This window comes from Notothenia coriiceps, unplaced genomic scaffold (genome assembly GCF_000735185.1).
Source record: "Notothenia coriiceps isolate Sejong01 unplaced genomic scaffold, NC01 NC01_scaffold00033243, whole genome shotgun sequence".
NCBI lineage: Eukaryota > Metazoa > Chordata > Actinopteri > Perciformes > Nototheniidae > Notothenia > Notothenia coriiceps.
In genome coordinates, this window is record NW_011365944.1 from 1 (window position 1) to 14,413 (window position 14,413).

Genomic DNA, 14,413 nt, shown 5'->3' on the forward strand with positions numbered 1-14,413 from the left:
GGTAGTTCCTCCTATCATCTTTACTTTGATCCCTCAAGTAGATGCCATACCTCAGGATATCCCTCACAGTTGGCAGTTCAGACACCAACAGCTCTCGCCCAGTGCCAACAAGATTACTCAAATGAGAAGTCGATTTTGCCCTTGTTTTGACTTGAGCCATTTCAACTAGTTCACAGTGAAAACACTGATATACTGAAGTAAGTTTCATTTCCTGTAAGTTTCACATCAGACAGGAAGCCCTGACTTCAAAATAAAAGCCCTGACTTCAAAATAAAAGACCCCCAACTTAGTCTCTTTTTTCCAGAAGAATAGCAAATAATCGAAAAATAGATAATATTCAACTGCAAATTGATGTAGGTTAGGATTGTCAGAATTGAAAAATATCTTCAGATTTATGTTCTATACGCCAACATACGTTATATGAACACCCCTCTCGATCGATTTACAAAAAAAAAATAGTATGGCCCGCCTGTAAGTCGCTTTGGATAAAAGCGTCTAACAAATGACATGTAATGTCATGAATGATTGGGCACCGAGAAATAGTGTATGTTTTGTTATCAGGAAAAGAGATGACGTGAAGCCTTCGATATTTGTATGTAAAATATATTGAAACCAAAGGGAAACCAACCGGATGGCCCTGGACAATGGGCTTTATCCTGCATACGCTTGGCTAGCTGGTGCCTCTGTGGCCGGTTGATTTTGTTTTGTTTGTTCTTTGGTTCAAGGACAAATCGCCACTACAGATAAATGCAGGCTTCAAAAAGAGAACAATCTTTTGATGTATCTTTTTTCTATAAAAGTATATAAAGATTCAGTCTTAATCACATTGTCCTTAAGTATAATAATCAATGGAATGTTCTACTTTGGCTTGCTAAACATCACACATTTTATTTAGTCAATATTCAAATTCAGTTTCATTCTTATGAAAGGTATGTGTAAAGAATCAAAATCCAATCTTTTTAAACTGACTAGGATCATAGTGTGAAGGCCCCAAATCAATTTGAGTCTCTTAATCTATTAGAATATATATATTTTTGGCACTTGGAAGATCATCTTCTCTTATAGATTATCTGTTTTTGTCTCAAAATATAATACATTTTATGTTGTTACGTTAATATCTTATCAATCATAAATGACAGGCAGCAACTGTCCGAGCAACTCGTGTCCAGTCACATGGATGAATGAAATCAATACAATGATTCAAGAGGAGCCACAGATGCTGCTGCGTGCATTTCTTCATATGACACTCTACTGCCATCATGTGGAGGAAAGCAATAGTGCAGAAATAAAGATCAATTATTAGAAAGATTAGGAAGCACAGGACAACAAAGATTGTGTGTGTGTGTGTGTGTGTGTGTGTGTGTGTGTGTGTGTGTGTGTGTGTGTGTGTGTGTGTGTGTGTGTGTGTGTGTGTGTGTGTGTGTGTGTGTGTTTGTGGACCTTTAGTAGCGTACGCCTCTGCTATCATGGACAGCCTGTACACAGGAGCCCCCCCCAGCTGCATGTCCTCCAGGATCACCCTTCTGTAGTGACCTGTCAATACATCATTATGGAGAAATATGTAAATACACCAGTATTATACACATACAACTAGGGCTGCAAAAAATTATGAAACGCAATTATTTTGACTGATTTGCAATCGCGATATGATTAACGATATTTGAAAGATTGATCATTTTGCCTCATTATTCTCATTTATATTAAAACAAACATCTCTGCAGATCCACAATGTATCCTTCAAATGGTATCAAAGAATTATATACAGCCTTTTACAAATATTATGCTTCCTGCGATGTGACAATTCTACAAGCCCTTTAGGCGATAAGAAGAAATGATATAATTATGCAGCCCTACCTTACAAAGATCTATCTTTTTTGATGGGAAAATTAATCCCAAATGAATAAACACATATTTTTGCTCTTACCTTTAGCGCTATTTATCAATGTATATTGTTTTGGTGCGAGCTGCCCAGTATTGGCGATATTGGCCATAGAGGAGTATGCCTTTTCTCCAATGTAATGGAACTGAATGGCACTCTAGTGGTGCTCAAAGCGCCAACAAATAAATAAATTTGAAAAACTAAACAGCAATGTCTCTTTTCAGATATAAAGACTTTGTGACAGTTTCATTTAGAAACTATTTTCTTTATACCAAACTACATCCACCAATGACTTAGCATGAGCCCCTTGTCCATGAGTAGGAGCACGCTTCTTCTGAGCAGTGATACGGTTGGCGCCTCGAAAAATAGTTCCTAAATGAAAAAGCTCACAACAATGTCTGTGAATTATCACGAGCAACTGGGCGTGGATTTGTGGGACGAGACATTACTCAGAACTGTGTCAAATGTTCATTCTTGCGCTTTGAACACAAGCCGAGCGCCAAGTAGTTCTATTATATTTGGAGATAATGCAATTCAGATACCAAGTGACACACACTAAAATAGTCTATTATGATACATAGAACTACAGGGAAGTAAAACACATTTGAGTTATTGATGTGGTCCGTCCCTTTACTGACATTACACTGCGAGCAAACTGTGGATATATGTAAATAAAGCGAACCATAGGAGCATGTAGGTTACCTAAAGCGTCTCGGTGTTCTCCCTCCACATAGCACAGCTTGGCCATCAACAGGCTGGCTTCCTGGAGGTAATCGGCCTGAAAGAGAGACAAATAACACTATTTATCTCTTTTTAATGTCGTTGTCTTCATTGTGCTTGGTTTCCGTCTGCAGATGTTTTTTCTACTGATGTTAAAACCTTAAACGAATCCTTTTCTGTGGCCGTAAATATGTTACAGAAACCAAAACTACATTAATATGTTGTTAGTCAATTGTCGACTATGTCTTCCTCCACAGTTACCTTGAGGTTCCCTCTGTCCAGAGCAGCAGTCAGGTGTTTCCTGACCTCCACCAGTTTAGGTCGCGGGCCCCTGGGACTGGCCCCCTGTTTGATGGGATTCTCCTTCAGGTACGTCTGAAGCTTGCATTCTCCCAGCAACAACTCCCCTAGGTCATCTACACACACACACACACACACACACACACACACACACACACACACACACACACACACACACACACACACACACACACACACACACACACACACTTTATGATTACTTGATTATCCAAAAAGTTGGTGATTATACTTCTGTCAATCACCTTATTGTTTAGAAGACTAACTGTTGTATCTGTATCAAAGTTCGAAGGTCAATCTAAGGGTATAAAAAAACAATGAATTTAACATTTGAAATCGAAATAAGATCGCTCTCTAATGACAATGTGACCACTTTAGGGTTCAGTTTATTCATGTATATCTACAACGTAGGTATTGTAAATACATGTCGATTTGACATAGAGAAACACTGCAGTGCTTACACACATACCGGGCAGATTAAAGTACGGCCTAAGCTTCTGAAGCTTGTGACTGTGTTGAGAGGTTCAGAGTGTGAAACCAGCAGTAATCCTGTTGCTGATGCCAGCCAGTGACCGGGCTCATACCTCTCAGGAGCCACATTACATTCCACCATGGCAGCATTTGTTCATAGAAACACTCTGCAACATTCACATGTCCACAGTTGTAAATGTGTCGGTAAGGTTGGTTTTGGTAACATATCTAACAAATAATGAGTAGTCTATAATATAATCACATGTATTCTATATGTAACATTTTGAAACGTTTTCTCTTATATATAAAGATGGGAAAATATGTTTTTTCAAGGTTGCAAAGCTTTATACAATTATTTGAATGCAATCTTTTTGTCATCAGGGGATTTTCTGTCTTACAGTTTAAAGATCTAACAACATTTCTGTAATGGTGACACAAGCCTGCATATGAAATGTGCGATGGAACATGAGCAGTTCCGAATATTTGCTGCTTGGCTGTGACTCACTTACCATATTATTCAATCTATAGCGCTTTTTATTAACAATAGTGATGTCACAGGGTCTTTCACACGTACACATCACTGCAGTACGGTGACGACACCATATACACAAGGCTCTACCATGAGTCATATGGCAGAAACGTATGTCAATGGGTCGATTTAAATTGCATGGCATGATGGGATATCATACTGTTTACATGTTTTTTTAATTTATTTGTTAGCACTCTTTCAAATTAGCCCTGTTTCTCACTTGAGGCCAGGAAAAGGCTAGTCTCTGTGACCTTTTTACCTGTGCTGGAATATGATGATCTGATATATATGAATGTGCACTGTGATAGGCGGCATCTAACTTGATCAGGTCTGGGCAGGTGCATTCATATATATCAGATCATCATATTCCAGCACAGGTAAAAAGGTCACAGAGACTAGCCTTTTCCTGGCCTCAAGTGAGAAACAGGGCTAATTTGAAAGNACTTATTGTTTTCTACTTCGGCTTTAAGTGCCTTTTGCTGTGCTCGGGATGAGTTCAGGCCTGATTTCGCGCTCCTGTCCTCGCTGCCACCCCACGCAGCAACCAGGAAATGACACCAGTAAGCCAGCTCACACTGTCCGCTCCTCGCAGCAGCGAGCCGCGCAACGTCCCGCCAACATGGCACCCAGACCCCACACAGCATTCTCATCTGTTTGTCCTTACTGGTGTCATTTTCTGGTTGCTAACGCCATTGTAACACATAATCACTGATGTTCCGCTGTAACGGTGGTGGACTCATCAGAACAGCCGTTCTGATGAGTCCACCACCGTTTAGGACAGAGAGTGAATACACATAATATACAGAGAGGCTGTATGAGAAACCAATGTGAGTTTGGAACATTGAACAATGCAAATCTATTCTAGTAGACCTCAACAATGGAATTATGATCAGTAGAAATGACATGGGACCTTTAAAAGAGGATCGTAGCTCTTTATCTGGATTAATACTGTCTTATATCAAATTGTAAGGGCAATATTCCCACCAGTGTACAGACCAGCTGATGTCATGTTTTTCTTCTTCTCTCTTTCTCTGTTCTCCTCTTCCTCTCTGCTCCTAGTTGAGAGACGAGGAGCTGTCTAAAGAGAGTCAGGAGTCCAACTGGTTCTCTGCCCCCTCGGCTCTCAGAGTCTACGGTGAGAAAATGTCTAATCGTGAATGTCAGGCTTCCAGTCTCTCATCAAGTCTTCATGATGATCCTAAGGAATGTTATCGGCTTATAAATCAAATATTACATGAACTAACCAAACCAAAATACTTTTGTGGGTGCAGAAACTGGGATATTGAGTCATCAGAAATAGAGTAGCTTGGCTTTGTCATTGTAGGGAATCCGGAAAAACGATAGACTAGAGCAAGTCACTGGTCATGATTTTGTTTCCATTACTTGTGGACTTGTATGCCTCACAGCCGGCTGTACTGAAATTGTGGTCAAAGGTGATGACATTCCTTTGACATAAATAACAGTAAACTGCAAGTTGGCTGGTTTTGCAGAATCAAACATCCACCAAAGTTGATTCCAGTTATGATTTGTTGTATCATTACAGGCCAGTACCTGAACCTGGATAAGGACCACAACGGCATGCTGAGCAAAGAGGAGCTCTCACGCTACGGCACTGCCACGCTCACCTCCGTCTTCCTGGACAGAGTGTTCCAGGAGTGCCTCACCTACGACGGAGAAATGGTACGATCAGAAACAGAGTTATCATACAAAGGTCCTGGAACTCAATTGTTACTCTAGTGGTTTTTAATCAATAGTGTTGCAGAGCGATGTCTAACAAAAAGACAGAAATGGCATGGTGAACAGGGTTTAGACTTTTTATTCATTTGAGAATACCTCTCCTCTTATGCATCCTTTTATGTTACGGACTCTTGTGTCCTGGGTCTAAGTTGTACATGTAGATTAAGAATGAGTAATTCTGTGTCTCTTCCTTTACCTCAGGACTATAAGACCTATCTAGACTTTGTGTTGGCGTTGGAGAACAGGAAGGAGCCGGCAGCGTTGCAGTACATTTTCAAACTTTTGGACATGGAGAATCGAGGATACCTCAACGTGTTCTCCCTCAACTTTTTCTTCAGGGTAAATTCTCATCCTAGATCCTCTCATTCCTTTTTAAAAAAAATATTATTATTTATTTTATTTGTTTTCTTATTTATTTGTATTTTTTTTTTTTTAAGGCTAGACTACATTCCTTGTATTTTTGTATGCGCGTCAGAAATACAAGAATACACACATCTGTGATGCTGTTGCATGTTCTGTTCTCCAGGCCATTCAGGAGCAGATGAAACTCCACGGACAGGAGCAGGTCACGTTCCAGGATGTAAAGGTAAAGTTCACACGAATCCAGACTTTTTGGGGTTTTTGGGTGAAGAATTCCGTTTCTGATCGCTGCCTCTCCTCAGGATGAGATTTACGACATGGTGAAGCCTAAAGACCCCTACAAGATCACCCTCCAGGACTTGGTGAACAGTTGCCAGGGCGACACAGTCACCAGCATCCTGATCGACCTCAATGGCTTCTGGACCTACGAGAACAGAGAGGTGCTGGTTGCCAGCGACAATGACGGCAGCAGCAGCATGGCAGATCTGGACGACAACTGAAGATTATGTGGCAGAAGAGACGCTCCTGGTACCAACATTTCACTCCCAAGCTGAAAGCACTGAACACTTCCTGTTTCCCAGAGCCTGGAGAAATGAATGGATTGATGGAAGGAGGAGACAGTGCTTTTTGTAATACATGTGTTTTTGTCTTTGACCTTTTTTTAAATAAATGTTTCCTTAAAATTCCTTTCCTCACAATGCCTACATGCTTCACTTTTCTTTGTATAATAGAAATGTCCTTTAAATGACTGTCAAATTCAATTGAAAGTGGCTATAATGGATGGCTCACTGTTTTGCTTTAGTTCATTTGAAAACACAGAAAAAAGATTAAAAAGGTAGACGAATATTCGACATACATACAGTTGCAAGAAAAAGTATGTGAACCCTTTGGAACTACCTGGATTTCTGCATAAATTGGTCATAAAATGTGTTCTGATCTTCATCTAAGTCACAACAATAGACAAACACAGTCTGCTTAAGCTAAAACCACACAAACAATTATATGTTTTTATGTTTTTATTGAACACACCATGTAAACATTCACAGTGCAGGGTGGAAAAAGTATGTGAACCCCTGGATTTAATAACTGGTTGACCCTCCTTTGGCAGCAATAACCTCAACCAAACGTTTCCTATAGTTGCATATCAGACCTGCACAACGGTCAGGAGGAATTTTGGACCATTCCTCTTTACAAAACTGTTTCAGTTCAGCAATATTCTTGGGATGTCTGGTGTGAATCGCTGTCTTGAGGTCATGCCACAGCATCTCAATTGGGTTGAGGTCAGGACTCTGACTGGGCCACTCCAGAAGGCCTATTTTCTTCTGTTGAAGCCATTCTGTTGTTGATTTACTTCTGTGCTTTGGGTCGTTGTCCTGTTGCATCACCCATCTTCTGTTGAGCTTCAATTGGTGGACAGATGGCCTTAAGTTCTCCAGCAAAATGTCTTGATAAACTTGAGAATTCATTTTTCCGTCGATGATGGCAATCTGTCCAGGCCCTGAGGCACCAAAGCAGCCCCAAACCATGATGCTCCCTCCACCATACTTCACAGTTGGGATGAGGTTTTGATGTTGGTGTGCTGTGCCTTTTTTTCTCCAACACATAGCGTTTTGTGTTCCTTCCAAACAACTCAACTTTGGTTTCATCTGTCCACAGAATATTTTGCCAGTAGTGCTGTGGAACATCCAGGTGCTCTTTTGCAAACTTCAAACGTGCAGCAATGTTTTTTCTGGACAGCATTGACTTCCTCCATTTTATCACCAACTTATGCAGAAATCCAGGTAATTCCAAAGGGTTCTCATACTTTTTCTTGCAACTGTATGTAGGTTGCCATGTCAACCTAAAACAACCACTTAAAAATTACATATTTGTGTATATATATATATATTTGTAACTCCTTGAGATTTTCCTTTTCTATATCAGTAATTGAAAACAGTAAATGATAAGGCTGCCGTTAACAAAACCTTCGGTAGTATTACAAAGAGGGTTTTGATTCCTTTAGAATACAATGGGACAGCTATTTGTTTTTCACTTCTTCCTTATCCCACCATTTTAATTGTTTCTCTCTTTACAGTTTTCCCCAGTGTTACAGGGATTGTTTTGTTAGTGAAGAGGCGAGAAACATATTAATATATATATATAAATCTAATGTTAAGTTCTGTTAGTCACCTTGTTTTCTCTGTGTATATATATATATATATATAGTTTTTGTCAATCAATGTTGTACCTGTAGTTGCTTTTCACCTTTAATATTGTTTTTTTCAAATTAAAAACAGAAGAACCTTTTGAATGTTTAACGGTTTTATTAACACAGAAAATATAAATATTTATACACACATATTCAATAAAGGATTGTTAAAATAACTTTAGCACATTGGAACTTTTTAAACATTTAAAAAGCACAACTAATATCCTTCATTGCCTACAGACAGACCTTCACCCACAGTGTTATTAACATACTGATATGTTGCAATCTAGCTCTCACTACTTCTTTAAAGCCCATATATAAATCTCTTCTTGAACTAGATCATTGTCATTTCTGAGAATCTGAACCATTCCAGGCTGAGATGTGATGTCACTCAGCCATGTGGGAGGATACAAGTATCAATAAGCAGCTTACGATAGCTCAGTCTCAGCATTATGCTGCTACACTCAGACGCTACAACAAGGACACTTTGAGATGAACCCTCAACAACAACATGAAGGCAATAGTGTAGATCATTCGTCAACAATACATTTGAGTACCATCAGATTGTATAACTAAATCAATATCTGCCAATATTAGCCCTTTCTTGAAGAAAACAATTACCATAGGTTGTTTCTTTTTGTCAATTGATACCATCACAGAATCACAATGTTTACATAGAAAGAAGTAGAAAGAAATTGTAACGTTTCTTTGAGTATTAAAGTACATTTGAACAAAAACTGCTACTTCTTACATGGCTCCAAATCTCAATGACATAGATCCATCTGCACAATAGTGGTGCAACACTCATCTTCATCTTAAAAGACACTATAGTGACCAGGAGGTTTTTTAAGCCTATCAATACACTAGGCACAGAGATGAATTGGATCTTAGTGATAATTCTTTGCAGGAGTGCCACGAAATCAGTTAGTATATGCTGCTAAGTACAGATATTATAGAACACCTGCAGGAAGATGCATATGCTAGATAGATATTATTAGCTAATATGTGAAAGCAAATCTTACTCCTGTGAATGTAGATGTTGGATTAACCCTACGACATAACTTGGGTGGTGTCTCTACAAACGTGGCTAATGTTATGAAATGTCTGACTTTGCATATATCCAGTAGTATAATCGTGTGTGTGTGTGTGTTCATGCTCAGGGAGGAATGATCTATTTCTCAAACAGTTTAACATCCAGCCTTTATTTCCCCTTTCTCAATTGAACCTTTTTCTGGTCCACAAAATAGTTCAAAGATACCTCTCGGTCTTGCATAGGATTGAAATGCCCTTTAAATTCACAGGTACAGCGAGTGCAGTCACTGCTACAGCCCTTTGTATTTCTCCCTGCACTGACTACTATCAAATGAAACAATAACAGTATTAATAATCTATAAAGCAAAGTAAATGTATGTTTTCAGACTTGTAACGGAGGGAAATGTGGGAGTTTTCATGAGGGCAGGGGGGAGGGAACTCTGTTGGTCTCCGCGGTGCTGAGAGGAGCTTCAGGTTCCAGCTCGAAACTAATGTTTACAAAGGAGGCTCTGGAAGCTTCCGGCTGCTCCACGGTGGCAGGGTGGGGGTCGTCCTGCTCGCCACTGCGCTGGTCCGCAAAGCGACGCTCCGCAGTGTCAGCCAGACGGTTCTCCTCCTCTTCCTCCTCCTCCTGCGGGACAGTGGAGTGTGTTGCTTTTAGTACTACTTATCTATTGTTTGACATTTGTTTTTTGTGTTCCTGCTCCAGCCATTGCGGAAACAGGTTTAAAAAGGTGTGACTTTATATATATTTATTTACTTATTATACGGCTTAGCTGAACACTTGATTGTGATTTGTCAATTTGGACCTTCAGCCATCTGCTCTTTTTCGATAGCAGACCGTTGCTAAGGATGCTCCGATCAAAAGACTATGTGTGGTCATATCAATCCGTAGAAAAATAAGTCCGGTCAATTTTACATCAGTTATATCCCAAAACATAATTCGTTTTCCTCTACCAGAAAACACTATGAAATACTTTTTCAATATTCATTTTTATATTTGTGGACAGCATGAAACTTTGCATTATTGATGGCTAAACTGTCCCCAGTAAAGAAAAGAAAAAGTCATGCACAGTACAACAGACTATTTTGGTCAAAGGGACAAAATACTATCATTTTAAAATCAATCAAATCTTTTTTAATTGACTATTGTGGAGTCAAATTATTATTTTATTAAGTAAGAAGACGTGTAATAATTTGAGTAATTTGCAGCGAGCAGGTCATTATTGAGAAAATAATCATCCCTTATATAAATACATATACATTGCAATGAAACTCAAGGATGTGTGTGCACATGTGTCCTACCTCTTTCTTTATGCGGTAGTATTCATCTATAGCGTACTGGTATTTAGGAGAAGTGATGCCAAACAGTGAAGCCAGTCTCTCTCCCATGAAGTCACACACTACAGAACAGAAACATACACTCATTATATATATATATATCTTCTTCAACCTTTTAATATGAAGGAATACAAATTCAAGCTAAAAACGTTTGAATTTAAAGCATCTTATTTGCACGTTTGCTAATTTCCCAGTATTTCTGCAGAGTATTTATAACATTGTAATGAACAACTCTAAAAATCTCTTGACATTTCCGAACCAGGTGTGATTGGTACTTGCATGAGTGCCAACTGACAGATCTTCTTTACCTGAGATAGTAGAAGTGCCCATTCTCCACATGTGGAACCAGAAGTATGGACCCCAGGTCAGTTTGGACTAAAATTAGGAGAACATGAACATTTAAAACACAAACGAACACCATTGACCTAAGAACACATCATCACATTATTGAAGCAGAGGTTCTCAAATGTTGAGGGGGCCGGGACCCATGATTAGAAGAAAGGGACATTTTCCAAGGACCCCCTCATAATTGTAATAATAAGTATGCTTAGGCTTGAAACACTTTGGAACTATTGTAAATTAAAACTCTTCCACTTAAACACATTGCACTTTTTATGATACTGCACACTTTAACTATTTATTTTTCGGACCACCTGGCAGATTGCTGAGGATACCACTTTGAAAATGAATAATTGATTAGTTGTTTGGCAGGGAAAAACCACAACAATTATATTCACTTTTAATCATAAACATCGTTTTTAATGCGAAAGCGCTTTTTTCAGCTTCTCATATGTGAAGATTGTCTGTTTCTCTCTGTTTGATATCATAATAAAGGACATGCCTTTTGTTTCCGACTGACATTTATCACTATTTTCTTAAATGTTATACCATTAATTAAGGAAATAATTGCCAGAAAAATCAATAATGCAACATATCTTTAGTTTCTGCTCTACCCAAAGTCATGTTTTCTAAAGCTGCAGTGTAGTGATAAGGAACTGCACGATTCAACTTAACAGCCTTTTTATTTGACTGTTGTATTGCTGTAAAATGATTGCTGCCGGGTGAATAACGGATTTATAATGCTGACTCCACCACTGTATTTCCAAATAACATCCCGAGCAGAAGCCAAAGTCAGATTGTTTTTAATATATCCAACACATTTGAGGCTATTTGCTGATGTTTTAGGCATCTTATGTATTGAGGTTAATAGCCACATTGTAATGGATTTCCATATGACAGGTCAGTAAGATTGCTCTAACACTTCACAAGGGATATGCCGTAGATCTGAGGCTTGTTTAGAATCTGTACAATCCTGTTGGTTTCAGTAAAGTGAGTTTCAAACCGTATCAGGTAAGACATCTCTCTTCACAGGCTCCTCCACTTCCTCCTCTTCATCGGTGCTGTACTCCTCCATGGTCTCTCCACTGGCAAAGAAGATGGTCCTGCGAGGAACCTTCACTTTGCCCTGCCTCCCCGCAGAGTCTCCCATTTCCACCCTCTCAAGGTCTGTCTCTCCTTTTAGACCCTGTCAGGACAGACCATACGTGTATATAATTTCATCACCAGTGAAATTAGTAATATAGAATATTTTATGAATAGTTATTTGTTATTGCTTTTAGACAAGGCGCGAGCATGCTAACAGATATGTGCATGGTGTTTGATGTGCCCTCCCACACTGGCTGCATATTTGGCACAATGAACTCGTAAAAAGTAAAACATGACAAACTCAACTACCTACAAAGTAGTTCACTAACTTGATAAGAAGTACATTTACTAATATGGAGTAACTACAAAGTACGGTAAATCAAGTAAATAGTCTCAAATGTTTTAACAAAAGTTTAAGTTAGCTTATTAGCTAGCTACTTTGTTTGTTTGTTGACGGTTAGCTTCGCGGCTAAGGAAGTAATCCACTGTTAATACAAAAAGTCAGTGTTTTATCATTCACAAACAAGAAACCTGAAAAAAGTAGTATAACACGGACTCACCTTATCAGTTTCCATAGTTTGCCCCAGTGAAACATTCACATTCGTTAAATACAACGACAAATCTGCCATCGCAGTTACTCCTTCCACCTCACAACGATGTGGTTGTCTGGGTACTGCGTACTCACTTCCTATCTGACTTTTTCAGAATAAAAGCCTTCCTTGCTAAAAAAATAACTATTGATAACTGTTTTGCTGCATATTTTGTATACAAGTAACAAGAAATAAAAATGTATTAGACTAACTGTTGATCAATATTTGGGGACATTTAGTGAGTGTGACTGTGTGCATCTAGACTCTAGAGAAAGAAAACAACGCATAAATAATGTAATTAGTTAGATATTAAGAGGAAGCATAAACAGTTATAGAAAAAATCTAAATCAATAATGTTTTTAAACTAAACCATACACAGTGCGTGAAAGTAACTAGATTTTTTGTATTTTCATAAACTTGGAACCATTGGTTTTTGAAGCTTGATTTTGAAAGTATTGAGCGGAAGCCTTCTTTGTACTTCACGGTAGCTTGTCTCCTGTACAGCGAGAGGGATTCTCCTCCTGTGGTGTTTTGGTCCAGGCGAGCCCACTCTCAAAAATGACAGCAAGGAAGTCAGGCTCACGACTGGAGACCGAGATAGAGCGGTGCCGTTCAGAGAGTCAATGGGACAAGATACCGGAGCTAGTACGACAGCTCTCGGCCAAACTCATATCAAACGGTAAGCAGTGTGCGGGTGTTTGGTTCATTCAGTCTGTAAGGCCTGCTCCCTGCTCTCAGTCCTCGGCACTTCCTGACAGAAGAAGCCGAGCCTGGGAGTTTTACTGCACTGTGCTGTGGTGACAGCTAGTTAGCTAGCAAAGGTCAAGTACCAGAATTATTCCTTTTCACAGAGGATTTAACCACATTTGGGCAGTATGGTGTGTGTACACAATGAGATACTTTGATTTTTAGATAAGGAGAACTTAGCTTAGTTCCTGTTATAGCTCTGCCCTCTCCTGTCAAGCGGAACTACAAACACCTGTCATTAGGTGAATGTATTAACTTTACTTCAATGATAAACTATTCAGTCGCCTATTATCGACATACAAAAAACCTTCATATCAAGATCACAATAGTTTAACCTTTCTTAAAGTGGGTAATATGTCCTTCAGTTGAGAACTTCATCATGTCGAATTGACTGTATCTAGAATATTCTATGTATTAGTTGTATGCTTTAACATTAGCCCTGCCCCTATGTATCGTACACACTTTTTAAATTGCGCTAATTTCAGTAATGGTTTCGCCTCGCAGAGTCTAGCTCACTTAACTTCGCTGTGTGGCTAGCAGGCGAGATGCTACATGAAAGCTGTCAAACTCCTCGCTGATGCTGATGCTGAATTGTAAACGGCATTTTTCATTCATTCAAACCTTTATTTGACCAGGTGGTCCCATTGAGATCATCGATCTCTTTTTCAAGGGAGACCTGTCAGCAAGTAGGTTACAACATGAACACAAAACAACAGATAACACTAAAGGACATCGTATTTACAGGGCTACATTTACACACCTAGAGACATGTACCAACCATATATTTATATCTCTATATCTCCCCATGTCAATAAGCCTGGCTTTAGACTTTTTCGCTGTCCGTCATTTTGACAGACAGGATCGTAAAATATCCGTCATAATCCCTTATTACCCGTCGGGTCTGAACAGTTCACGATAGAGCATGTTATGCCGTGTGTGCATGCACCTCGCGGGACGCGCACAGCGTAAAAGCAAAACCTCCCAGACATGTATTGATCCGTACGGCAAAGTACGGTTTGGAAACTATATCATTTCCTTTTGGAGGGCATGCATAACACCAGAGCCTCGCTGCGGGG

At 39.3% G+C, this 14,413-nt stretch overlaps 2 protein-coding genes and 1 long non-coding RNA gene across 3 annotated transcripts; 1 reads left to right on the forward strand and 2 right to left on the reverse strand.

Annotated features, from left to right (window-relative positions):
* Positions 1-1,443: 1,443 nt before the first annotated feature.
* On the reverse strand, positions 1,444-3,010 carry LOC104961418 (uncharacterized). Its single transcript, XR_800094.1, has 3 exons — positions 2,861-3,010; positions 2,582-2,657; positions 1,444-1,533 (listed from the first exon to the last, which is right to left on the reverse strand). It is a non-coding gene; the product is annotated as an uncharacterized lncRNA (long non-coding RNA).
* A 927-nt stretch (positions 3,011-3,937) lies between these two features.
* Positions 3,938-6,891, forward strand: LOC104961421 (serine/threonine-protein phosphatase 2A regulatory subunit B'' subunit gamma). Its single transcript, XM_010789724.1, has 6 exons — positions 3,938-3,958; positions 4,977-5,052; positions 5,461-5,597; positions 5,856-5,993; positions 6,181-6,240; positions 6,317-6,891. Exons 1-6 carry the CDS (start codon positions 3,938-3,940, stop codon positions 6,512-6,514), a joined length of 630 nt encoding a protein of 209 aa, XP_010788026.1. The 3' UTR covers positions 6,515-6,891.
* Positions 6,892-8,302: 1,411 nt separating this feature from the next.
* Positions 8,303-12,670, reverse strand: fam177a1 (family with sequence similarity 177 member A1). Its single transcript, XM_010789722.1, has 5 exons — positions 12,561-12,670; positions 11,918-12,100; positions 10,884-10,950; positions 10,540-10,637; positions 8,303-9,865 (listed from the first exon to the last, which is right to left on the reverse strand). The coding sequence occupies exons 1-5, from the start codon at positions 12,627-12,629 to the stop codon at positions 9,650-9,652; spliced, it is 633 nt and encodes a 210-aa protein (XP_010788024.1). The 5' UTR covers positions 12,630-12,670; the 3' UTR covers positions 8,303-9,649.
* Positions 12,671-14,413: the final 1,743 nt, after the last annotated feature.

Bases quoted from the DNA above. Each gene is read 5' to 3' on its own strand.
- fam177a1 (XM_010789722.1), bottom strand. From the start codon at position 12,629: ATGGCAGATTTGTCGTTGTATTTAACGAATGTGAATGTTTCACTGGGG. The intron at 12,101-12,560 runs GTGAGTCCGTGT...CTGTCCTGACAG, and splicing joins AAACTATGGAAACTGATAAG to GGTCTAAAAGGAGAGACAGA. The intron at 10,638-10,883 runs GTAAAGAAGATC...TCTGTTCTGTAG, and splicing joins GGGCACTTCTACTATCTCAG to TGTGTGACTTCATGGGAGAG.
- LOC104961421 (XM_010789724.1), top strand. From the start codon at position 3,938: ATGTCACAGGGTCTTTCACAC. The intron at 5,053-5,460 runs GTGAGAAAATGT...GTATCATTACAG, and splicing joins CTCGGCTCTCAGAGTCTACG to GCCAGTACCTGAACCTGGAT. The intron at 5,994-6,180 runs GTAAATTCTCAT...TCTGTTCTCCAG, and splicing joins CCCTCAACTTTTTCTTCAGG to GCCATTCAGGAGCAGATGAA.